Here is a 26,065-nt window from a genome sequence, read left to right as displayed (position 1 = left end):
AATTAAAAAAAAATAATCAGAAGTAGTCTGATACCTAACTGGTGCTGGGAAGCCCTACAATGGAAACTGGGATAGAAAGCTGTGAGATGGGTATTGAGATTTTTCTCTCTAGGCAACTCACCTCCATGTTCAAGAAAAACACGGACACATCTCTCTTTCCCTCTTGCTGCAGAGAAATGAAGCAAGGTCCAGCCATTGGCATCTCGACCATTTGGAGAATATCCTTGCTCCAACATCTTGCGCACGGTGTGAACATCGCCAGCAGCAACTGCAGCCTGAATCTGCAACTCTTCCTGTAGTTCAGGGTTTCTCCGACAGTGATGGTGTAACATCCTAGCTGAATCTGCCTTTTACAGAAGCGTCATGAGGTCACACTAGACACCTTGAATCAATATAAAGCATGAATAAATTAGGATTGGGACCAGGATCCTGAAAAGAAGTCAGTACTACTGGAGAAACTGGCTGCTCAAGGCTTGTTTGAGTGTGTGCTTCACTGGGCAAAAAACGGGCTAGCTGGCCAGGCCCAAAAAGTTGTGGTGAATGGGGTTAAATCCAGTTGGTGGCCGGTCACAAGTGGTGATACCCAGGGCTCAATATTGGGGCCTGTTTTGTTTAATATCTTTATCAATGATCTGGACAAGGGGATCGAGTGCACCCTCAGTAAGTTTGCAGACAACACCAAGTTAGGCAGGAGCGTTGATCTGCTTGAGGACAGGAAGGCTCTACAGAGGGATCTGGACAGGCTGGATCGATGGGCCAAGGCCAACGGTGTGAGGTTCAACAAGGCCAAGTGCCGGGTCCTGCACTTGGGTCACAACAACCCCATGCAGCACTTCAGGCATGGGGAAGAGTGGCTGGAAAGCTGCCCGGCAGAAAAGCACCCGGGGGTGTTGGTCGGCAGCCAGCTGAATATGAGCCAGCGGTGTGCTCAGGTGGCCAAGAAGGCCAACAGCATCCTGGCCTGTATGAGGAATAGTGTGGCCAGCAGGACTGGGGAAGCGATTGTCCCCCTGTACTCGGCACTGGTGAGGCCCCACCTCGAGTGCTGCCTTCAGTTTTGGCCCCCTCACTGCAGGAGGGACATTGAGGTGCTGGAGCGAGTCCAGAGAGGGGCAACGGAGCTGGTGAGGGGTCTGGAGCACACTTCTGGTGAGGAGCGGCTGAGGGAACTGGGGGTGTTCAGCCTGGAGAAAAGGAGGCCGAGGGGAGACCTTCTTGCTCTCTACAACTACCTGAAAGGAGGTTGGAGCGAGGTGGGGGTCAGTCTCGTCTCCCTAGTAGGAGGTGATAGGAGAGAGGAAATTGCCTCAAATGGTGCCAGGGGAGGTTTAGATTGGATATGAGGAAAAATTTCTTTAGTGAAAGGGTTATCGGGCATTGGAACAGGCTGCCCAGGGAAATGGTGGAGTCGCCATCCCTGGAGGTATTTAAAAGACGGGCAGAGGTAGTGCTGAGGGACATGGTTTAGCGGTGGACTTGGCAGTGTTAGGTTAACAGTTGGACTTAATAATCTTACAGGTCTCTTCCAACCAAAATGATTCTATGATTCTAATGAAAAGGAATGCTAAGTTTTACTCTCTATATGCAAAGTCCTCTTATACATAGAATAAAAAAACCCAAACAATCTCACTGTTGCTAGCAAAATCATAGTACATGGTTCACATCACTGAACTGCAAAAGAAAAGGGCACTTACACATTATAAATAGTAAACATTTTCTTCAGAAATGACAGCATCAAACAGCAATCCACAATTAAAGCATCTGAGCAATAAGCAAAATGAAAAATGTCCAGAACCCAATATTAATTTCAAAATCACAACACGGTTAGTATCACTAACTCCAGAGATACTGGTTAAAGAGATGATGTAAACTGTTGCATGAAACAGCACTGCATTGCTAGAGCAACTGAACCGTGATATTCTTTTTTTTTTTCCTAGAAATGTATCACCTCTAAGCTTCAATGAAAATATTTTCGTCTTACTAATATGATCTTTTCCTGTGACCTACTGCACATGAATATTAGTAACATTCATATTCAAACTGAAAACCTTAATTTTCCTTTTTCTTTTTCTCCTGTCCTTTTTTCTTTCTAAATTAGAGTGTACTGTCTGCACTTTGGCTTGTGGACTTCTTTATTAGTACATAAGGACTGCAAAGAACCTCTATACTCCAAAAATCAAACACAAAGATGATAATACACGAGACCTGAAAACAAATAAGTGCAGTTAATATAGCCCTGTCAAACACCACGAGAACATATACCGGAACAATTCAATTTATAATTACTTTGATACAGTATGCGAGAGCTGGGCCAAACAGCTATCTAAAATAGCCACCGTAAGAGAGCCTAGATACAAGCACACATGGAAAGAAAGAAGTACTATACTGCATGCTTTGTTTGAAAAGTACTCATCTGCAGTTCTACTTGCTTCCCCGCTGGAGAAAAGAAAAAAAAAAAAACAAACAGGTATTTAGGGATTCTTCCACAGTACACCAAGTCCATTAAGTGTTTACGTTCTCACATACATTGTGTATCATATCCCCTTAACAGGTATTCCTAGAATGGAAAGGAATATCAGAAGAAAGAGAATAAAAGCAGGGTATTAGAAAGGCAACGCTGAGCAATAGGAGTCTCAGAAAATATTCAAAAACCGTTGCAATGGATATTAAAACAGAACTAGAAGATAAAAAGGAGAGAGAAAAATGCATTTAGACTCCTGTAAAGTAAATCAAGGTTAAAGTACAAGGAAAAGTTCTAAAGACGAAAATTAATTTTAAGCAAAACGTAAAATTTACAGCAGCCTTGTTTTATTAGGACGTCAACCCACATCATCACCTAAACCTTCTTTTACGTTTTCCAGATCCTCATGACTCATAGGTCATTCAAAAGACATTGCAATCAACTCCCTACATCCCACTGGGCACTTGTTTTCCTGTGATCCAGATATACACATAGACAAGAGAAAAGTGAAAACATCACTCACTGCCATCTTTCCAGATAAAGGCATAGCTATCTATTCACTCTTCTATAACCTGGTTGTGCCCATTGCAAAAAAGTCATTTATCTGCTTCTTGGAGAGATATAAACTCATAATTAACAGGTGGCTACAATGACCCTACTTACATTGCAAATATGGAAATTACATACGGCAAATGCCTGTCTTTGACATTTATAAATGCTTCTACTTACCATGTATGGCAGCAATCGCTATTTCAGCACAGGGTTATGAAAGAAGACATTTTAGCTCAATAGGTAATACATGGCTTAGGTACTGGCTTTGTTTTGTTTTATAGTATGAACTCCATTATCTGACACTGGAAGAAAAGGGGATTTACAAACCAGCAACTGCTAACTCAATAGTTCAGCTTTAGCAGCATATTCCAAAATCAAACTTGGTTAATCTGATGACAATGGAAGTATTTCTATTGACTCTAATAAGCTTTTGCTAAGCTCTTTTCTAAACTCCAATTAGCACTTCGGAACACACTCACCTATAAGACAGGGAGCTTGACTTCATTCTGGATCACACCACTAATAGTACTGTTAATGAAATTCCAACTACACAAACAAGGTCTTTCTTTGGAAAACGGACAGCAGAACGTGACCGATAATAACTATAAGCCAGGGGGAGGGCCTTAAAAAAAAATAAAAATAAATCAAGTGTGCCACTTTAGCCCTACTTTCTGAATGTGTACAAAACCAAGATATGAAAACTTTTCTCTCAAACTGCGAATATCTGATCGAAAGTCGATATAAACAAACTTTCTACTGCCATTTTTACAGTCCCTTCTTGTAAAGGACTAATATTTGCAAGATCTCATGTGATCCTGAAAATTAAGGTGAAACTAGCTGCCCAAAGTGCTACAGAAAGAGATCGGATCCCTAAACAGATGAAGAGAAACAGGATTTCTCATTTAAGGGGACAGCAGTATCCCCCCTGCAAATATCTATGAAGACAGTTGGTTAAGAAAAAGCAAAGCGCTTTATATCACACTTCTCAGCTGGTGGGTATATTTGTAATGCAGCATTATAAAAAGTTGGCACTGGCCCCATATGTTGCATGTGACTAGCAGAGCTTATTCAAATTAGCTAGTACTAAAGTACATAAGTACTAAAACATACAAAGCAGAAGACAAAGTCAGGCATAAGCAGCTCCTTTTATCACTTGCACAGTTTCTGTAAATATCTACTCTTCTATCTCACCCCTATGGCAAGCAATGAAATTCAAATTACAAGAATACGGAACTGTAACATTAAAGGTTTCTGGATAGCGCTAAGTACACACCAGCTTCGAAAATATTTTCACTTCTGCTCCACAGTTCATTTAAAATTCCTGTTCGCAAATCCCCATTTACAGCATCAATCTTTGGAGAAGGAAGGGAAGACTACTGGAAGTCATTAGCCATTTGGCATTTAATATTTAATGTTTTGCAACTGTAATCAATCTCATTCAGAACACAGTATGCATTTTGATTGCTACATATTGGCTTTCTACACGCAAGTAAAAAAATGAAGTGAAGAGGGTGGGGAGGAAATGTACCTTTACATTCTTGGTTATAACGATTGTATCTTGCCATGAAAGTAGAGGACAACAACAACTACTTAATTGATTTTGCAAGTACAATAGGGTAAATTCAATGTGTTCCTGAATTACCTTATAAGTGGTTGTTACTCTTTGATGGATGTCCCACTCTTCATTGTCTTCACTATTCATAATCATGTGTGCCCATGTGTATCAAAACCTGCTACCCCTTAAAAAAAAAAGATATTTCTTATTAGTTGCAAAGAGTAAAAGTTAGTGGTTTACTTACTTTTACTTTGTACTTGTGCTAGAATGCTACATTTTAATGCAGTTATGCCAGAAAAGGCCCTGAAGTGCGGTTTTTTTCGTTATCAGACAGTCCTCCAGAGGTTGGGGTGGAGAGAGTTTTCTTCTGCCAGATGAGGAAAAGGCTACGGAGAATATTTTATGGAAAACAAGAAATGAGAGATGCGCAATTTCTCTGGAGTAAACCTTGAAGAAACAATCTAAACTCTTCTCTAAGGATTATGCGAACCTGCTTCTGCTGTGGAACAAGAATGGATGCGAAGGTTACAGTAGGTATTTCTGCCTGACTGCTCAACATCTCCCTGTGGGAGTCAGATGCCAGGAAAAACCTTCAGGATCCATTTAGTTCCTCCCAACCCATTTTTGTAGGGGTTTTTTGTTTGTTTGTTTGTTTTTTAAGTCTCCATCCCATCTATGCTTCCCTATCTAAAGGATAAAACCTGACAACATCGAGCATTGACTTCTCTGTCCTTCAACTGGACTTCTGGTGCCACCAGTTGTCTCTCCCTCACACAACACATCAGGCTAACACACACACACTGCATTTCACAAACAGGTAAAGAAACCTTCACAATACAAGCAATACCATCACCTCAAACATCTTCACTCTTTTCTTCATATATAAAAACCGTCCTTTTAGTATCAGAGTTTACTGAACTCCAGTTACAACTCCTGTGCAGTTGCCTTCTTCAGACTAGTCTTCCTTATCCTCCTTCCTTGTCATCTACAGTTAACAGGATCAGTCCCAACGTTTGACCGTTTCTGACTAATCAATGCTATTTCATTAATTCTTTGTACACTTCTGTCCCTCTGACCTTTCCTTCACTTTGGCTGCAAACTTCTTGCGACAGGACCCCTTATCATATGTGAGCACTGCGATAAACACAATAAATAATAAAAGCATTAATTACTTCATTTTACAGCAGATCACACAAAACCCACAGTGACTTGTTTCTTCTGCAAATGTGTTGCACTGGAACAATTACATGAACGGTGCGGCTTTTAGCTCAAGGTAAAATTTGTGTCACTTAATGCAACATAAAATCTTGCTTTCCTCACGATAGCTGAGAAGAGGAGGATGAAAAAAGCTCTTTTCATCCCTCTTATGCACATTTTCCAAGAGCTTTGCTTCCTAAGATAAAACATACAATGTCTGCAGATATGCTCACAGCCCTGCACAGAATTGCACTGCCATGACCTAATTTGATCACATTTCTAGCCTTGTTTTTTTTGCATAGATGATCAGTCGTTACTTCACCTTTTTTTTTTTTATTTTTGCATGATTTTCACTTTAAAACCCACACATTTTTTATTAGCTGATGCAAATTAGAATTGCACTGACTTCACAGACTACAGACAAGGTAACAGATTGCTCCACTAAAAAAGTAACAAGCTTTTTTCCCCCCAAAAGGAAAATTAGCTGCATATGGCAAGAGTAAGATCTGTAACTTTAATAAAAAGAAGTCATATTTAGTGAAAGTAAAGCTCACTTACTCAATGACTTAACAAAGTTTGCTTAAAATACTAATAATGGTAGTAGAAGTAGCACACAAAAAAATAAGATAAGCATCTTCATTATCTATTGATAACGTCTCATGTTGTCAAAGAGATCTGAGACTTCTCTACATCAATGTGTCACTTCATTAAAGTCATTGCAAACATCATGTGGAAAATTAATTCCAACATATGTATGGACTTACTTTAAAGAAAGTTCAAGGCTGGTACTAAAAGCAAGACCTTATAACACAGTATTTTGCTCATTCAGCTGAGCTAACAGATAGACCTGATCCCTAAACTGTAAGATTACACATCCAAGAGCAGAATAAGGACCATAATTTACTGATGTTAGCCTAACTCTATACAACAAGGAAAGTGTACCACTACACACAGCATTTAATATCTAGCACAGACCTAATCAGTGTAGATCCTAGCTGTCTGTGGTTGAAGTATTTCAAGGCATTTAAATCAAATAAAAGAAAAAAAGCAAGCCCTGTGGAATAAGGATAATCACATTAGCATTCATTACTCTCACGACCCACTTCTCCCACCCATTTCAAAACTCGAACAAGCTAAATGTGTTCTCACTCAAATGGAATTTTAAAAATGGTCAATATGCGTTTGACAAAGAAACTAAATGCAACTATCATCTTCATATGTCACTCAGCTTCCTATTTCAGGAGCTCTTCAGACAAGACAGTAAGGCAAACAATCATTTTATTATTTGTGTTCTCATACCACAACCACAAAGTTTGCAAATAACATGTGGAATACTAAAATGTCACAGAGCTCTATAATCCTGAACGTATTTTCTGCTAGATGTTTTATGCTACCTCCCAGACAGACATCAAGCAAGGTATCCAAGTGGCCGAGATGAAAATCGCCAAGCAACACATGCGAATTGCTGGGTCTGAAAGCAACGAGTTAACAGTGCATGAATCCAAAACATCACAGAGGAACTGCTACTTCAAAGGAAAGAAGCCTTAACTCTTCTTCCTAAGCGGTCATTAAAAGTTACGCGTTTCTCATCAGGGTTTCTATAATACCATTTCATAGCTTGGACGTACTAAATTTAAAATAACCAGAAGAGTTAATCTAAAAGTCTTCCATCAACTTCAAGTGTTTATAGCACCGTATGATGCTGACTGGTGGTGTCATACACTAATAAGCAGCTGTTGTGTTGTCGCATGTTGCAGGTGGCTGAAACTGAAGTACAGAGGTATCATTTTACCAACTATTATCCATTTCACGAAGAGATTTGCGAGGTCTGACTTTTGGGCCTGCTGGGAGAACTAGTGACATCACCCAGCTCAAACTGGAGAGCATCATCTTCAGAAAACACTGGTAACACATCAGCGATTAACCATCCTCAAATTTCCCACCCATACATTGGCAACCTTAAGCACAAGCAGAGTCCAGCGAAGAAAATATCACAAATCCTTCCAAATCAAGGACCTCAATGCTAGTGCTGAAGCAAGGCCTGACGGACCTCTTTCAGCAGAGAATGCTGCATCAGGTTCGCACAGCCACAACTCTCCTCCCTCAAGATATGCACCGACAAACCGCAGGGAGCTTGTGCTCTGCAGCATGCTTGGACATCCTCTCGTCCCAAGCATAAAATACAATCTCTTTTAACTTACAGTGCTGCTGCTTCTAAGTTTTAAACAGGTAAAGTCAGATGACAGCTTAGCCTTAAAAGTAAGTAAGAATTCGTAGCAAGTGTCGATGTGTAAGATTTATGTATTTTAACATGACTTGCTATCACTAAAGAATCAAAACACCAATATTTCGCAGAATGACAGAAGCAGAAAGCAATGGCTAGTTCAAACCACATTAGAGCAGTTACTTCAGTGCTTATACTTGTAGCACCGCTGATGAACAAAATGAGTGCCACTTACAGAGCTTAATTCATTCAACAATCTGTGGAAGACTCATATTTGCTCTGCATTTTTTTTAATATAACCTAAAAGAATCCAAGTGGACAAAATTCATTGGATGACTTCAGTGGATAAAGCAAGTTTTTCACTGTGATAGTATCATTCAGTAAGCAAATGCTGGAACAATGGAAAACAACCTCTCGGACAGCGCATTTCCTTTAAGGGTTTAGAATTCACAACAAGGAGAAAAAAAAAAACAACAACATCACCAACAAAATCAACAACAAAATGAGTATATAGCCTGAAGATGGAAAAAAAAAAAAAGGACACAAAAATTTATCTAAGGGGCTAGCTATACTTGCAATGTGCTGCATTTCTTCCTGAGATCAAGAGCAGGACTTCAGCATATCATTTATCTCTCTTTCTTGTTTTGACCATGTGCAAATTTCTGACAGAAGCTAATTCCCTGATTCCTGTGTACTCAAGTCCAGTCTCTGCATCTGAATCAAACTTTGCTGCACTGACATTTCACATCAGGAAGGAGCTTAACAAATCAAACAAAAACCTACATTTCCTTCCATTAATAAATCCCAAAGATCTTAAGACTTATTGGCACCAAGAGGTGTCCTGTTGGAGTAGCTACATTAATGCAAGTCCTGACGTCAGATGCACCGGATGGGTTATAAAAGAGGGTGTTGTAATAAACCAACTTCAGATGAAACAGGTGTGCCATAACTGTACTGGTAAGTTTGTACTAATGCACATCTGTCTCCCCTATTAGCATAAAATTCCCTCCTGCAATCACACTGGGCATAACCACATGTTCCACTATTACTCATGGTTTTGCAGTACGCTACCAAAATAACACGGAATATTTCTTCCCTGTACTTTCAAAACGCATCTCAGAATTCGTTGTACTTGTGTTACTGGGGGATTTTCTATTTAATCTTTGATGTGTAACAGCTACTTTTTATCATACGCCTAAGATGCCTATATTAGAAAAATGGTCCACCCTTGACCAAGACTGTTGGCAACAGGTACTGGTCTTTCACCTGCAACTAAAGCTAAAAAATAATTTATTGGTGACAATAAAAAATATTCTGGTACAGCCAACGACATTACTGATAACATGACAAAGACCAGAGGGACCTATATAGAGGCTATATTTGCCAAAATAACACAAACTTATCTACATTTGAAACAGATTAGAACGGATTTGAGACAGACTTTGCATTAAAAGAATGCGCAGAAACTCTATTATTTGGAACACACAAACAGTAGGATGCAGAAAAAGGCTGACTGACATCATTCACCCCCCACTCTCTCTCCTTCTAGAACGCATCTCTTCATCTTACCACGTAAAACAAGCAATTCTGCCTATGAACCGCTCTCCCCCTGAAACCAAACGTTCCTCCTACCAGCAGGATTCAATTTTTGATTACACCTTTCATTTTTTCCCTTAAGCACCTAACAGCATTATCTCCTTCTGTGATCTGAACCCAAAAACGTAAGTACTTGTAAACAAACACCACCCAATTAAATGAATTTCAATTTTTGCAGCTCCGTTACAATACAAAAACCCATGCAAAAGTTAGGTACAACTAAACCAACATAATGCAATTACCATGACCTACTCAAATATACATTTTAGAATCAGATCAGAAACCAACCCAGTGTTGCACCCATAAATTTGTGAAAAGGCCCTTTTAACTACTGGGAGTGAACTAATTTCAAGTGACATTCCTGAGATGAGGAAACACAAAAAAATATTAAGTAGTTATTTCTAATCAAAATAACGTTTGCAGATTAAATTGAGAAAATGCAAACTGTTACAAGAAGAGGAACCGTGCTTTAAATGGGCTTCAGAGCTTTCAAACTTTTAAAACTCAATGACAAGTAGGTTTTAAGGGAACAAAGAAATCTAATGCTACCTATTCAAATCCATCAAAAACATAACAAGAGGCCCCAATCCCATCCAAACCATGTGTCTAGGACGATTCTGAGAGTCTACATGAATTATCACCTTTCTGGGGCTTTTTTGAGTGCTGTTTTCTCTCTTCTGTCTTACTTTGTTCTTTGGAGTCACAATTTTTAATTCTCCTTTAAGGCAGCTTAAACCTAAAAAAAATAATAAAAGTAGAACTGAGCCGCGCAATGTCATGAAAGAGTGAAACGGAGAGCCAAAACGGTTAATCCCAAAGCAGGTCGAAATGGGAAAGAAGCTTCAAAAAACATGAGGAAGGAAAAGGTTATTTACCTAAATCGGGATCTTCAGGGGAAAAAGAAGGGCACTCTCTCGGGATACCGGGGAGCGGGGGGGGGGGGGGGGAGCGGACAGGACCGTTGCCCCGTCAATCCGGCTCCTGCGGGGCACTGAAGTAAGAGATAAGTACTGAAGAACGGGACAGGAAGTAACCCAGAAAGCGGAGCTGCTGGGAAATCAAAATCACTCCTTTGCAGGAGTTCGTGCTTCAGGAGCCGTCAAGCGCACACACACACCACACACACACACCCCCAGCCGACCCCGGCGCTGAGTTTCCAGGCCCGGCGGGGGGGGGGGGGGGGGGGGGAAGGCAAGGCAGGGCGCCGCCGGGGCTGGGGACGCGCTCCGGAGGGGCCCGAGGCTCCCCTCCGCCCTCACCGCCCGGGGGGCCCCTCTCCGCCGGCGGCGGGCCCGGTGCCGGCCGGGGTGGCCCGGAGCCCGCCTGTCCGCCGCAGCCCGGGGGGAGGGAGGGGGGGGGGGGAAGAGCCGGCGTGGGGGCCAGCACCCCTTCCCGACGGGGGGTAGGAAGGGGGGAAGCCCCCTCGCAGCCCGCCGAGGGGCAGCGGGGCGGGGCAGGCCGGCGGCGAGCCCCGCCGGAGGGGCTGCCGGGCAGCGGCGAGGCGAGGCCCCGCGGCGGGCCATGGGGTCGCGCCTCCCCCCCTTCCTCCCCCCGCCCCACCCCCCCCTCCCCCGTGAAGGAGTCTGGGGGCAGACGGGGCTCTGCCGCCGTTACCTGTCTGCCGCCGGCGGCGGTTGGGGGGTGGGGGGGCCGGCGCGCACCCGTGCGCGGCCGCCCCCCGCGCTGGCGGCGGCGGCGGGGCGGGGGGAGCGGCGGGGCCGGCGGCGGGAGGGGGCCGAGCCGTGTGGGGACACTTTGCACCGAGCCGCCCCCCTCGGCTGGCTCCGCGGGGTCAGCGGGCAGGGACTGACCCCCGCCGCCGCCAATCCGCTGCCGCCGCGCTGGGCCCGCCCCCAAGCGCGCGCCGCCGCCGCGGCTGATTGGGCGCCGGACTGACGGCGGCTCCGCCCGTGGCTCTTCCCCCTTGCCGTAAAGGCGTGGGGGAGGGGGAGGGCTTTGCGACAAGGGAGGTGATTGGGAAGGGGGCGGTTGCGGCGGTTCCGGCGTTGGGACGGAGTAGAGTTGGGCCTTACGGCGTCCTGTCTCCCGGGGGCGGGTGAGTCGCGGCGGTTGCCTAGCAGCGGTCGCCTAGTAGCGGGGCGGGGCCCGCGCGCACGGCGGCTCGGGGTGACTAAGCGGGGCCGCGGGCTTCTAGGTTGGGGGGGCGGGGCCGGCGGTCGCGCGCCTCCGAGGGGAAGGGGCGGGGCCTCGGCGGCGGCGGCGGGTTGAGGGGAGCCGGGCTGAGGGGGCGGCGGGCAGGCGAAGGGCCGGCCGGCGGGTTGACGAGGGCTCGGAGCTGGCTTAGTTTGGGTGAAGGAGCGCGGAGCCGCGCCGGTTGAGGGGTGGTAAGCGGCGCTGAGGGGAGCGGCGGCGCAGAAGGCCTCTGGTAGCCTTCGGGGCGGGCGGGGTTTGTGGAGGCCGATTGGGGCCTTCTGGAGGGGGGTAACGGGGAGAGGGGCTGCGGGCCGGGAGGCTCCTCCTCAGGCTGGAGGGTTGTTTTTAGGGGGACCTTCCTGCCACTAACCCATTGCTGAAACACGTTCCTGAAACGCCGCTGTGAGAGGTACAATAAGGGACTGGTGAGGTGGAATTGAGTCCGTCTAGTCCTGTCTCCAGTGGCTAAGGATGCTCGCAGAAGAGCGGATTAGGCATCTGGCAACGCTTAGGTGTCAAAGTTAACACTCAGGGATTGGGCAGCTCGCAGCAGAGGTTATTTGCAACCTCTGGAATGAAATTACATTACTTTTAGAGGCTTTTACAGTATTTCAGGACTGAGCGGAAGTATATTCTTTATTGAGAGATGGGCCTACAAAGTCATGGCAGGTACAAGTAGTCCAAATATATTTTGTTTCTTAAATGATTCAACTGTTGTGTTGTAAAGAGATCCAGAGCCTTCAGGCATGGACAGTCACAGACTGTGGTTTCATTTTGCTTTATCTGATTTATTTTTTTAATGAAAATAAGGTTTTTAGGATAGTTTGTTTTCTCCCAGTTGCTAGTCATGCAATGAACATTTAATAGTGTATATAACAGGGAAAGACTAATATAGGGACTTGAGAATAGCTTTCTCTAATATCTCTGAGTTATTGAATGTCATCATAAGCCATTTGTGTTAGTAAAAAAAAAATGTGAAATTTAATATCAACAGTGCTAGTCCATGCAAATCGATGCTTTTTATGACTTTGTGCTAAATTAAGTATCCCACCCTGGAATTACACACATATTTTATAATTCTGATTCAGGATATGCTGGCAGCGTTTGGAACTGCTTGAATTTCCCTTGCTTGGTTTATGATGGTCCTTAAACCTTCCAGGCTTCAGCTGCCATTTTCAGTTCTTTATTTCCTTCAGTTTCTTCTCTTGTTCTGTTTGCAGCTCCATGTGACTTTGTTTTTTATTTTAAGGCTTAACTAAAGCAGTCATGAAAATAACGTATAACAAAATATTTATGTGTTTGTTTTTCTGTATAGTTTTCCTTCCTGTCTTTTGCCTGATCAATCTATATATAAGGTTTTTAGGTCTGTTTCATGCTCTTTATGCAGGAGTCTGGCACTAAAAACCTTAATTGGTTTTTAGATGCTGTTGTGAATAACTCAAATAAATAATACAAGTAAGGCTTGGAGTTTGTCACTTATGTGTGAATGTGATTGCTTTTCTTTGCTGTTCAGCTTTGAGCTTTTCACTTACTCTGTCTGCTATCTTACTATGTCTGCAACAAATTTAGTCATTGTCTGACATATTCCCCCTCTTTGAAGTAAATTTCTTCAAACTAAACCCCCTCATATTTCATTTCCTTTAATGACTTCTATTCACAAACTGTTGTCATGTGTGAGTGAGACACATCTTATAGATGTTTCTGTAAAGTATTCTGCAAATTAATGGTATAATATAAATGTATTATGGTGGGATCAGGGAAAGGACAAACAATATCATGTGGTGAAGGTAAAATCTCATAGTGCATGTCCTAGAGGAGTTCTAAATCTCTCCTGCCTTAACAACCTTGCTGTTTCTTGTGAATTTGTGCATGAGAGGTCTGTTCATTTACCATGTAGGATGATAATTCAAGTTGATCTTGGAACACAGAAGTAAATGTGTTACGATAATTTTACTTTATTAGGTATTCATTTAGGAAGAAATGAAACTCAAAGATAGGAACAATAGCTATGTAAAATATTCAGAGTGATTTCTGAAGAAATTTTACAAGGTTTCAGGTCATAAATTTCCACCTCAAGTAGAATTCCAAATAGATTCTGCAAATGAAGAAGTAATTTATTGTCTGAAGTATCAGATTTATTCTTAACATCTAAAATGTGCAGTATGGAAAAGGATGAGGGAAGGGTTCTTAGTTCTGTCAGGTGAGGCACATACGATAACATTTTGGAGTTGTCAGGTAAGCCATTGCTGAATATGTCTTTAAAAATACCATACCAGATGGAGTTGTAGATCACTCCCTGCAGGCAACTTCTTATTCTCTAATTTTAGATTATATTCTGAAGGAAATACTGCCTAATTGTGGAAGAAGTGAGGAGTCTGGATAGCATATCTTAGTCTACCCCTAATCCTTTGTAGCTTTGGGAAGCCATCTTGCCAATGCATACTTCAGTTGCAATTAAAAAGTCAAATTGTAAAAATGAAGGTCTAATTATCAATGATGTTTTATAGTGTTTTAAAAACTTGTGACGACTATAAAGTAAAAAAAAAAAAGCCTTATATACTGAATTTTAGTTTCATTGTTTTCTAATTTTCTGCTAAAAAGCAACAATAATTCAAAATACTTGGTCTGATGATAAATGCAGGTGTAATTGATACATAGATGGGATGATATTTAGAATTTCTTACCAGCTGAGAGGGTGAGCTGTGTTCTTTCTTTGGTAAGAAAGGGGAAATGTTACATTTGAATAAAAGCCAACTACAAACAGATGGCTTCAGGAACCTACCTGGAAGTCTACCTGGTTTTTATGGCAGATTTAAACGAAAGAGATCCAAAAAACACACGAAAAGAAAATTCCTATAAGCGATGTAAGTCCCACTCCTAATTTCAAAGTAGGTAAAAGTAATGAGTTTGGTTTTGTTTTTGTTTTTAATTAAAAGGGTTGTGGTTAGAGAACATGTTAAAACTGTCCTAAAAAGATAAACGTGACAGATTAGCATCAGTTTTAATACAGATGAAAAAGAAACCCTGATGTTCTTAAGTATATCCTTTTTGTTTTCTGGGGACATGATATCTGCCTAGCCATTTATATAATGGTTAGAAAATTGTGGGTGCTTAGGTGCTCAGGTGCTCATACTGTAAAGAGAGGTTTGAGTTCTTAATAGCTGTTCTTTTTAAGCTAGCGTGAATATTCCAGTGTTGTGGTTGAAAGATATGTTCCACTGACTTTGTGATAAGGATTTTTTTTATACCTTTCCTGAATTCCTAAGTATTTTTATTAGCTTTTAATAAGCTTGGTTTTTAAGTATTTTTTAATTTTAAACTCAGTCACTGGGCCCTTGCAACCAGCCCTATGGCACTGTTGGTCCTTTGCATTGTCTGAAAACCTGATCTGGGTTTCAAGATTTAGCTGCTCAGAACAAGAGTTCTGCACATGTAGACATAAAGGAATTCTTTGGTCCTCATTACTAAATTCTCCAGTTCTCCCAGCTCTCCTCACCTTTATATTCATGCTACTTACCTTACCTTACTTGAGCCTATGTGCAGCGGAAGATAAGACTTCTCCTTTGGTTTCCTTTTTTTTTTTTTTGAGAGGTGTTGCCATACCCAACCTTAGTGGAGCAATAAACATTGCCAGTTCAGATGAAAATTTTCAATTGAAACTTTTTGGAGGAATTTGTCACAAAAGAACTGAGATATTAGTAGTTCTAGCAATGAAGAGAAAGATTTGATCCAAGTTCTCATATCTTTTAGAACTAGTCCCTAGTAATAGTAATTTGGTTTTGTTGATTCCAGTAAATCAACGTTGGTATCAGTAGTATAATATTGGAACTGTAAACTTCTTCACCACATAGCAATTCTTGTATCCTTTGAATGTCTCACTGGGACAATTTAGTGTAACTATCACTCTTGCTGTTTTCAAACAGTGAATTTGTATTTTCAAAGTAAGTTTAATGATGGTCATATTAACTCTAAAATATGTGTTACTCTTTTGTATCTCTCTAGTTATCTGTTAAGTTCAGTAATAGCAAAATATTTATTTTTAGGTAACTCAGAAGAGAAATCCCTGATAGCGCTTCTATTTCTGTTACTGGACAGAAATAACTTTGACGCTGACTTGCAGTGGCCATGGATAATCAGTGAAGACATACATCATATTCTGGAGTATTGAATGTTCTCATAATGAAGATCTCTCTTCTGCAGCAGATGTATAAGGATGTACTGGTAGGCATTCCGCTAGCAAAGGAAAGCCATCATTATACGTCTTTACTTAATCTGTGTATCGAGCAGTCACCAGAAAAAGATGAATCGTGTAATTGGATGCATCTGCTATCTACTAATGGTGGTATTAGGAGCCATCAGGACACTGATATGTCAGATGCGGTTGTCCCTACAACAGATGATAAATCAAATAGCTTTGCAAACATGAACTCCTCATTCTGTCCACGAGAAGTGATGCTGCTTCAGTTAACGTTGATCAAGATGATGGTTGCTAAAGCAGAGTCCCAGGAAATTGAATTCAATATGAGGCAGAAGTACTGTGAAATCTTAGTCCTTATTCTGAAGGAGGCAAAAATTGACTCAAAATTGGTAAGATTTTATAAACTTTTGAAAGATTTTTATGAAAGGAGGAAAAAAAAAAAAAAGAACATGCCTTAGATACTGTTTCTTTTTATATGTCTGCAGATTTGTCTGCTCAGTAGTTATGATCACCTGTTATCTCACATGGCTACAAAAAGTTTAGCGTCTCTAGTGTATTTCCAGCTGAAGGAAGAGGTGAGTATGGCATAACTTTTCACAGGTTAAAAATGACGTAGGGAGTATATGCCTCAAGCTGTTGCATTTAACTTTAGAGCCAACTTTTTATAGTGTTTACCTGGCACAAAAGCAGTCACTACATGACTCCGGTAAAATCTAAAAGTATTTCTGAAGATGCTCATATCATAAGTAGACCCACAGAGCAACATCAGAACTGCTCTTTTCCTCCATCTGTTGCCTGCATGTCTACTCTGCTTCATCTGTCCTTCTGAAAGGCACATCCGTGGTCTGCTGGTGGTTTAGCATACAGACTGTTAGTCCCCTCAAAATGCCACACGGTTTTGTGGAAGTGTGTTTAGCTCCAGTATGGGAACAATGTGAAGGTTGTACAAGATAATACTATGTGATAGTTCTCCCATTAAATGTGTTAAGTGTCTTAAGGGGCTTTGGGTTGTAACAGATGGATAGGAAAATGTGTAATAAATATTCCAAGAGAGTATTTCAAGCATGTTTGGACGGGCATAGAGTGTAGAAAGGAGATTAGATGTGTAACAGAAGTTTGTAATGAGAGGTGGAATGTCTTTATATATAAAAATCTGGGATTTTATGAAACTGTTTAAAGGTAAAATGTGTCTAGATGACAAGAAATACTGTTTTTAATGTTGCAGTACAGGTGTTTCAGAAAACCAATAATCTACAGTATCAATATTTTTACAGTTACTTGAGATCTGTTCAGTGATGCAGTAGATAAAAATAGGTCATAATCTATTGAAAGTTAATCAAATGCTTTTCTCTATTTTCTTGTTTGAAATTCCAGTTACTTGAGGGTGTTTTTTACTTGCTATATATTTGGTGACTATATATTGTAGCCTCCACAGTAGCATCTCTGAGCATAGATTTTTTTTTTTCCTCAAAAATATGTTTTTAATATTTCTTGCAAATTCGTCTGGGAATTATGAATTCAAGTATGGTCTGTCTAGAGTATTACCTGATTTTGGGTAGGTCACATGACATTGGGAGGTTGCATGCATATGTGACTTCATGTTTGTAAATAAAGGCCTACGTACTTAAAAGGCACTGGAAAGATATATTCTTTCTATTTATGTTTTGGTTTTGCTTACATTTGAATCTCTTAATGTACAATTTTAAATCAATGTATTATGATTTAATTTAAGTCGCGTAGCAATTATAAAGCATACCTGATTGGTTTTTTGAACTAATTTTCTTAGAATGCACTAAATGTCACCTGGCTCACCTTTAGTTTGAAGACTCTTTCAGGATTCTCTGGGAATACTAAGGTAGCAGAATGTCTGTGGACTCTTACAACTATTATCAAGGACATACTGAAAGATAAAGTTTTACCCAAAGCAGGTACTGTAGCAATTTTATGGTGGTATTGATACAGGAGTGCCCACTAGGGGGAGGAATGTTCCTTGTAATCTCATCTGGAGCAGCCTGTTTATAAAGAACACTTACGTTCTTCGTTATAAAGTGGGTGACAAAGTACTGTTAAAAACGGTGGTTTAAACATGCTTAAGAACTGAGAATGGTCACAATCACCTGTTTTCTGCTTAATTGATGATTTAGCTGACTGTGTTACACTCCAACTCCATAACGTTCTTCTTGTTGCTGTAGGTATTTTGAAGAAGTTATTGGCTCCTCTTGATCCTGTGCTTGAAGGATTTTATAATTCCATTCTGTTCCATCGTTTTGACAGTCATCACTATACTTCACCTTATTCTGAAGCTGCAAACAATTTGATCAGTTTTATAGATCTGCTTGAAGCACTTTTGGCTTCCAGAATTGAATTAGAACAACCGCTGAGATGCCAGAGAGTATTATTTTTGAAAGTTTCTTATGTCCTGAACCTCATTAGCTCATCAATTCACTATTTAATCAAGAAGAAGTTCATTATGCTCCTTAAAACCTGTGTCCTTTACAAGTCTAGAGAAGATGCTAAAAGTGCATCACTGTTCTTACAAAGCCCATCTTTATATGAGGATATGGGTGCACTGAGTAATGCTGTTCTGCAGGTTGTGACTTTGACTTGGCTTAATCAGATCCCGCTCAGTGGAAAGGCCAGCTACTTTGGAGGCAGCGAAGCCGCTCCTGGAGGCGATACTCAAGGTGGTTCTGACCAACCTGTTCTCAGAGCCCTAAGTCTGGTTGTGCTTAAAGCACTGGAATTCAAGTGTCAGAACTCTGCTACAGAAGCTGAAATCAGAGGTAATAGTCTCTTTTAGTTTTGTTCATTAAGCAGCAAGAGTTGTAAAGCTTTCATATTTTATAGTTGTAGGTCCTTAAGACTGTAAATAGAATTCAGCTGGATTAGTGGTGGTAGGAGGGAGGAAAGAAGAGACCCGCCCAAGAAGCTTTCTGTCACTGTGTCCTGACTAATTAGTTGTTTCCTTGCATTTTATCCTGTCCTTAGCCCTGCAATATGGGGGGCTTGGAACAGCTGCATTTGAGATTCAAAACTTTTCCTGTTACAAACGTGTTAATATTTGAAATAGTTGAGCCAGCTTGGGCACACCAGGCTCTTCTCTGTTTGAGAAAGAAGAGAGCCCATAGCACAAGCCTCTACCCTGTTCAGGGTGGGGAACTAAAAGGAACTGCAGGTAACACTCTCCTGTTTTCTAATGTGGAGGCAGAACTATAGGTAAGTACCATTATGCACTTGTCTTGGTTGAAGGTACTAGACTTTACTGTCAGACAAAAAATGTAATATAGATAATAAAGCTATAAAGTAAGAGACAAGAAAACTGGGGGACTTGGCAGAGTATAGTGGTTGTGACTTACAGGTCTAGTCCTTTGAATTAGTAGTTGTGAGGCATACTTCTCATACCTGATGACTTGAGTACGTTTGTTCTACTGAACAGGTGAATTGGATTAGTAGAAGAGCAGATCTGGCTCTTGTGCTGGGGCTATGCCACAAGGCAGGCAGTGGGATGGCAAGGGAATGCTGTGTAACTTGTGTTCCTAATGGAAGAGAGTGCGTTGCTGTGTCACGCTGGTAGCCAGTTAGTAGTCTTCTATGCTGTAATGAAGTGGTGGGGTAAGGCTTTTTGCCTGAAAGACACTCTGGAATCCCATCTTCCCACTTGCTTTTTTACATCTGAGAGGCACATGATGCACGTCTTCTGATGCTAATCCATGTGAATGTGGATGTGCAAATCCTATGATCAAAGCAGCTTGCTGTCCCTGGATTACAGGCTGCACGGCAAAAATGGAAAGGCAGTTCTGAAGCAGTGTTTCTAGTCAAATACAAGTGCAAATGGGTGTTCCTTATGTCAGCCAATTGATGATGTGACAAAAAGTAAAAAAATAATTTATTTCTTTTTAAACAAGGCTGAAACTTTACAGCATTTTAAGTATATTGAGGCATTTTAATACAAGTTCTAGATATAAATCTTATTTTACTTTTTATATTTCTACGTTATGTAGCAAGCATAAAAATCATTAATCATTTAATTCATATGACTGTGCAAAAGAGCTACAGACTTCTGTAAGACAGCTTCTGACACTTTCCAGATTTTGGAAGATGTTATATTTGTGATGCCCGTTGCATTCTTGGAGTTTAAGTACATGTAGCAAATATTTTACTTATGATCTACATTCTGAAAAATGTATAGGCACTGAGATGGTCTAAGAACAAGGGAATAGGGAAAAATGTAGCTTAAATCTATTTTGGATGTCTCTATGAAAATTTTTTCTCAAAGAAAAGATTCTCCTTTCTTGTTCAGATTCATGACACAAAAATGAGTTCTTTAATTAGACTCAAATACCTCAACTGTCAAGAGGAATTTCGAGTTGAAAGGAATGATGCTTCTGTTTTAGTGACATTAAATTAAGTGGTTAAAACAAGCACCAAAATGCTTTAATATGCTAACTTCCCTTCCGGGAAGCTAGTTGATCTTATCTTTTTTTTTTTAACATGAATTACAGTGGCTTAACTTTAACTCATTTCAATTTTGAGATTAATGTCCAGATAGTTTTGATTTATAGGGAAGAATGTCAGTCTGAATAGTAACTATTAATAGCAAAGATAACTTTCAGATCCTATTATTTGCTAAGAGGAAAAGCAAATCTTAAAGCCAAATATTAAGAAAAACTACATAACAATGTGGTAAGTAAAATTGATTCCCATGTTGAAGGAAACTTTTCAAAAGCGGTAATCACTGTTTCTATAAATGATGCAACTGTGCTCTTCAAAGCATAGTGTACTTCCAACAGCATTAGAGTTCTTATTTAAGGAGTACCTTTGGGTTAAGATATATGTCACTATATCTTTTCTGTTTTCTAAACATGGAATGTATGCCATGTTACATGAAAAACTGGTACCTAGTACCATACTACCGTATGTCGTTAATGTTGAAGAGATGAGTTTCTTGACTTAAGGGAAAGAATCTGTCTGTCTTATGAATGCAAAGTTATTTTTGAGTAAGCTACTGCACTAAAATGGCATAAATTTTGAGGTGCTTTTCCCATCCAGGAGTGCAGTGTTTAGAGGGAAGGGAAAAAAGATTTGCAGGAAAACTGCTGCTTACATTAATCCTTCCAGCAAGGATTTTATACCATCTCGTGAAAGTACCTTTATCCCAAGCCTATATGTATGAAAATGTACATCATCTATGAAGAACTTATTTTATAAAGAATATGGCTATACTACAAGGTTCATACTTTGTCTTATTGCAGAAATGACAATTTATTCCCATCAACTATAGATCACTGCAGTTAATTTCTACAGTGAATTGCACTGGGTGGTTTAGCTTCAGTCCTATCAAAACATTACAGTTGTATTATTATTTCATGTGGGAAGAAGTACCTGAGATGAAATCTCAGCAAAGTACTCATATTGGATCATTATATCTATGGCATTGACTTGATTACAATGCACCTTTCTTTAGTTGCAGTGTACCAATGAAGCTACCTAATTGGGATGCTAAAGGAAAGTATAAATCCCAGCTGTGTAAGCATAGTCACATTTTTGTAGGTTTCTTGATATATATTGTTCATTAGTCTGCAAGCTTAGGTGTGAGAGGATTCACCCTGTTGTACCCAAAACTTTCTAGGTCACCTCTCATTATTCTTCCTTGAACTTCAAGGGAATCAAGAATGCTGTTAGAGGAATAAATTGTGTCATTAAGTTTTATCTGTCTTGTGGGGAAGGAGCTTGGGCAGGGGAAGTCCTGTACCTAATGAGTGAAGTAATTTTCTGCAGGTTAACATTGACATGAAACATTGATATGTTTAGAGTTTAATAGAGTACCCATTCACATTGAATTTAAGGTTAAATAACTGCCTATGGTTTTCTGCAAAGTATTTCTTGATTTATTTGGTACCGAGAAGCAAGAACTAATGAATAAAATTTGATGCTGTGTTAAATCAGTTGAGCTAAGGGATGATAAATGCATTCATGAACTGTTATGCACTGCTAATTTAAAAAATAAAAAGTAGGTGTTGTTTGGTAACCAAAAAATGTATAGCAAAATTCATGGTTACTTCTTTTTTTCAGGAGACTTTCAGAGTTCCATGGCCCAGTTGTTGATATTCTGGAGGAGTCATCTGAAGTCTTCCCCACAGTCTCACCCAGTTGTACATCACTGTGAATGGCTCTCCTTGATTTTCATAGAGCAAGATGATGATATGTGGGAAGCTGCTAAAGCTTTATTACTCATTTATTTAAAATTTGATAGGTTAGTGTACATTTTATTCGACAGAATTATGAAGAATTGTAATTTACTGAGGTTATTATAATATATATACCTTTTCCATTGATTATTTTTGTATAAAGAAAAATATTTTTAATAATTAAAAAAATGACCTCAGGATGATGTAATAACATGTAGTGTAAGAGCAGTTAACTTTGCTGATAATTTGAATAAGTGGGGTTTTATTATTGAAATGAGGGAGTTGTGCAAGAGTTTCCTATTAGATACTTTATCACATCCTGTAATTCAGAATAATTGACTTCACAATCTGAAATAGTGGTTAGAGACAGATAAAAGGCGAGAATGTTTTCTTTAAACACTGAGAGTTTGAAAGGAATGTGATGTTATAATTAAACTTCAAGAATTCAGGGACTTCTGGTAAAGTGACCCTCTTAGGGTTGGACAAGCTAAGTTGGTAAAAACTGTTACTGCTAATAGCTGAAATGTGTTCTTCATGAATTTGTCCTGGACATTCACTGCTTCACTGCTGTTTAGATAAAATATTATCCTAATTTATAAAAGGTCCCTCAAGCTTCAAATTTAAAGATGTTGCAAGTAGTATCTTAGATATGTAAAATTCTTCTTAGACACCTAAATAAAAGTGGGCCACTTTTTTCCAATGTGCTTAGCATCCTGAAAATGAGTCTATGTTCAGTTTTACAAAAATATTAAAATAACAATTCACATATTGTAAGTGACTTTGTTTATTCCAGAATGTTTCCTAAGGAGGAGTGCTGTTTTAGAAGGCCTGCTTTAAGCTTTCTAAATTGTCTGATCTACCCCACCTGCCTTCATTCTTTCTCATTCTAATATGAAAACTACTTTTTTGGTTTTTACTTTTTGGCAAAATCAAAAAAGATCAAGAATACCACTTTCTGGACATACCTTAAAAAAAAAAAAAAAAAAAAAAAAAAAAACAAACAGAAAAACAAACAATAACACTGTAAACTTCCATTGTATTTAATCTCTTTTATGACTTACTTTTCAGGTTATGGCATGATGCTGCTGATAACTTAAGCCAAAAAGAGGAGGAAACCTGGAACTTCCTTACGCATGCAAGTGGATATAATCCTCACTGTATCTTTTTATTTTTTCTAGAAAAAATTGCATTTGATTCCTCAGTACTTCTAGATTTTTTGATTTCTTCAGAAACTTGCTTTCTGGAGTACTTGGTAATGTACTTAAAGCTTCTGGGAAAAGACTGGCATCAGTTTGTAGATGTCTGTAACCATTTTGATAGCAAACATGGCACTTTTCAATCAATTTCCTCTGTCCACCCACCCCATCAAGAAAAACAAAGCTGTATGACTGAGAGTTTGCAAAATGCTTGTTGTGAACAAGAACCGCAGACTTTGATATCTTTGGCTTCTTCTCACAATTACTTAGTGTTTACAACAGAGCAATGTGATAATGAAGTTGCAGAGTCTAACCAGTCTAACTCATTGATATGCACCGATAGTACGTCTCTGCTGGGTTCTTTTCAAAGCCTTGTTAATTATGACAGCTCAGACGACTCTGAACTAGAATCAGATGGAAAAGAGTGCTTGGTAAACACAAAGCAGGTGCCTTTAAATGATGAGAGTGAAATGAGGATAAGGGAAACTGGATTTAGCTACACAGATGATAAACGGAACACACTCAAGTCTGAAGTGTTGCCTCTGAAAAAAATGGGATCTAATACCTCATCCTGTGTGACATGTATGGTGTCTTCAGATAACATCGTTCCCCTAAGAGTAATGATTTACAAATCAACAACATGTTTGGACGAACTGCAAAAAGCTATTTCTAGGTTACAGAGAAGAAATCTTTTCCCATATAATCCATCTGCATTGTTGAAACTACTGAGCCACGTTGAGAAGATCAGTAAGAACGTGAACCCACAATAATCCAAGAATGTGTTCTAGTAATTTTTTTAACTAGTACACTAGGGAATGTTTCCATGAGATTAATGACTGCTAAAGCTCATGCCTTTTGCACCTGTCAGTGTATTTAACCTGAAACAGGATAAAGGTGTGTTTGGTTGACACCTTAAAAATCTGCAATCTGTGATACAATCCATTTCCTTGGGGTCCTAAGCTTATTCATGGTATGTATGTCAGTGTACGCTATATACGGATTAATTGTTAGGTACTCAAAATTTGATAATAAATGACTAATGTGAAAGCATATCAACAAGGTATGATACTTAAAGTATTGTCAGCTATACTTAATGTCATTCTATATAGGCATTCATTGCCAGATTTCTAGTGATTTATGGACTGCAGTGGAGCGTTAATGCAACACTTGACTGCTTAGAGGTTGAGCTAAATAAAATATTTTGGCTTGGGAAAGCATTGGTGTTTTTGGTGCCTTGCTCTAAGTGGATGTTCAGATGTGCCACACTGGTCTTGGCTGAAGTGCTTAACTGATGTCTAGGGTAAGCTTTTTTAGCTTTTACTGTTTGCCTGATGTAATTGGCAGTGTTGTCATTTCACTGAAAAATTAGTTTTTCTTCATAGTTTATGGTATATTCCTTTAATTAAAAGGAAGGGTTCGTGTGGGACTAATGCATATATTGCCTATTTATAGAACATTTTAGTGGAGCATTATCTCTGTAATCAAGCTTATGTAATACAGAAGTGACATTCCAACAGAATTCCTTGCATCCATTACATATTTTATATAAGTATAGAACATATAATTCATAATTTGTTAAATCAGAAACAGATAACTAGAAATTGTCTGCAATACCGTGAGATGGATATTGAATTCAAATTCTTACGCTTACATCTTTTATTAGATCTAATTTGAATAACCTGAAAAGTAAGTGTCTAAGACTTTGCCTGGGGAGAGTTAGTTCAGAACAGTATCCAAAACAGTGTGTGTGCTTAGCAGGAAGCCACCTAATGTTGGTACACTTAACATGCAGTTTGTAATGATCTTAACAAGGGTTAGGCAATGGTGGAGTACTGACAATAAGGACTACTGTAAAAATCTCGGACCTCATCAGAACTGTAAGAAGCAGTTTTCCTTTTAGGATCATCTCAACCAAGTAAGTTCTGTCTTTTTAAATAGCTATTTAGTGTTAAATTAAAATAGATATTGAGTTAAGATGAATAGTCTCTGGAGCAGGTGACTGACTCCCAAATCTCTGTGGCCATCTAGATTAATCTTGAGCTCTGAGCTGGTGACTCAGCACTACTGCGAGAGGAAGAAAACTAGGTGAAGCTTATGGGATAATTTAGCTGGAAATCACAGTGCTCTTGAGACACTTGAATGCTATGTATTCTCAGACTAGCAGGTTTGAACCTCAGTCATATTCTTTCAGGATGGCAGCTGTGACCACTGGGCAGTTATATGGGAAAGAGTGATCCCCTTCACAGGCATGGAGGAGATCTGAATATTCTGTGCATTCGTTATGCTTTCGTTTCTTCCCAAGGTAACTTTTGTGCTTAGGAGTGGGTGAGAATGTCAATGAATGGGAACTCTTCCATTCATGCTTATAGTTACTTTAGTTAAAACCTGACCTCTCAGTTGTCCAGGGCAGGAGAATGCTTGGTTTCTCTCTACTGTTTGAACTTGTTTATGCTCTAGATGCTGAGTTGCTCGTTTCTATCAGGACTAAAATGCCTCTGGGCATGTTCAAAGATGCAACTCTAGACAACTTGGGAACTTCTTGGTTCAAACAAGGGAAGTGCCTTTGGCAAGGCAGTTGAGCAAGAGTTTCTCAAGAACACAATTTTAAACGTAGGTAAGTACTTAATTTCAGTGAAATCCTTTTTACTGTCCTCACTCCTTTTCTAATCTAGCCTTTGCTGACTAGTTTATTTTAATTGAGTAACTTCATTGTTTTCACTGAACACAGTGGTGTTCAGCATTTC

The 26,065-nt window shown here is 39.9% G+C and overlaps 2 protein-coding genes across 2 annotated transcripts in view; one reads left to right on the top strand and one right to left on the bottom strand.

Annotated features, from left to right (window-relative positions):
• ASB7 (ankyrin repeat and SOCS box containing 7) overlaps window positions 1-10,281 on the bottom strand; it is a 29,032-nt gene extending 18,751 nt beyond the window's left edge. Inside the window, exons 1-3 of the mRNA XM_082488706.1 lie at window positions 10,227-10,281; window positions 4,656-4,752; window positions 122-382 (exon numbers count right to left, since the gene is read on the bottom strand). Coding sequence (XP_082344832.1) covers window positions 122-332 — 211 coding nt within the window. The 5' untranslated portion in view covers window positions 333-382; window positions 4,656-4,752; window positions 10,227-10,281. The remainder of the gene's footprint in view (window positions 1-121; window positions 383-4,655; window positions 4,753-10,226) is intronic.
• A 1,318-nt stretch (window positions 10,282-11,599) lies between these two features.
• Window positions 11,600-24,528, top strand: LINS1 (lines homolog 1). Its single transcript, XM_082488705.1, has 7 exons — window positions 11,600-11,641; window positions 15,783-16,326; window positions 16,423-16,512; window positions 17,724-17,865; window positions 18,130-18,720; window positions 22,010-22,190; window positions 23,194-24,528. Exons 2-7 carry the CDS (start codon window positions 15,919-15,921, stop codon window positions 24,089-24,091), a joined length of 2,310 nt encoding a protein of 769 aa, XP_082344831.1. The 5' UTR covers window positions 11,600-11,641; window positions 15,783-15,918; the 3' UTR covers window positions 24,092-24,528.
• Window positions 24,529-26,065: the final 1,537 nt, after the last annotated feature.

Source organism: Vanellus vanellus, assembly GCF_965231255.1.
Source record: "Vanellus vanellus genome assembly, chromosome: 11".
Lineage (NCBI taxonomy): Eukaryota > Metazoa > Chordata > Aves > Charadriiformes > Charadriidae > Vanellus > Vanellus vanellus.
Note: the sequence above shows the minus strand (reverse complement) of the source record. Positions and strands in the feature narration are given on the sequence as shown.

What these genes read in the sequence shown, in the direction of transcription:
- LINS1 (XM_082488705.1), top strand. Translation starts at nt 15,919, where the DNA reads ATGAAGATCTCTCTTCTGCAGCAGATGTATAAGGATGTACTGGTAGGC. An exon ending in CAAAAATTGACTCAAAATTG is followed by an intron (nt 16,327 to 16,422) that starts GTAAGATTTTAT and finishes ATATGTCTGCAG; the next exon opens with ATTTGTCTGCTCAGTAGTTA. An exon ending in TACAGAAGCTGAAATCAGAG is followed by an intron (nt 18,721 to 22,009) that starts GTAATAGTCTCT and finishes TCTTTTTTTCAG; the next exon opens with GAGACTTTCAGAGTTCCATG.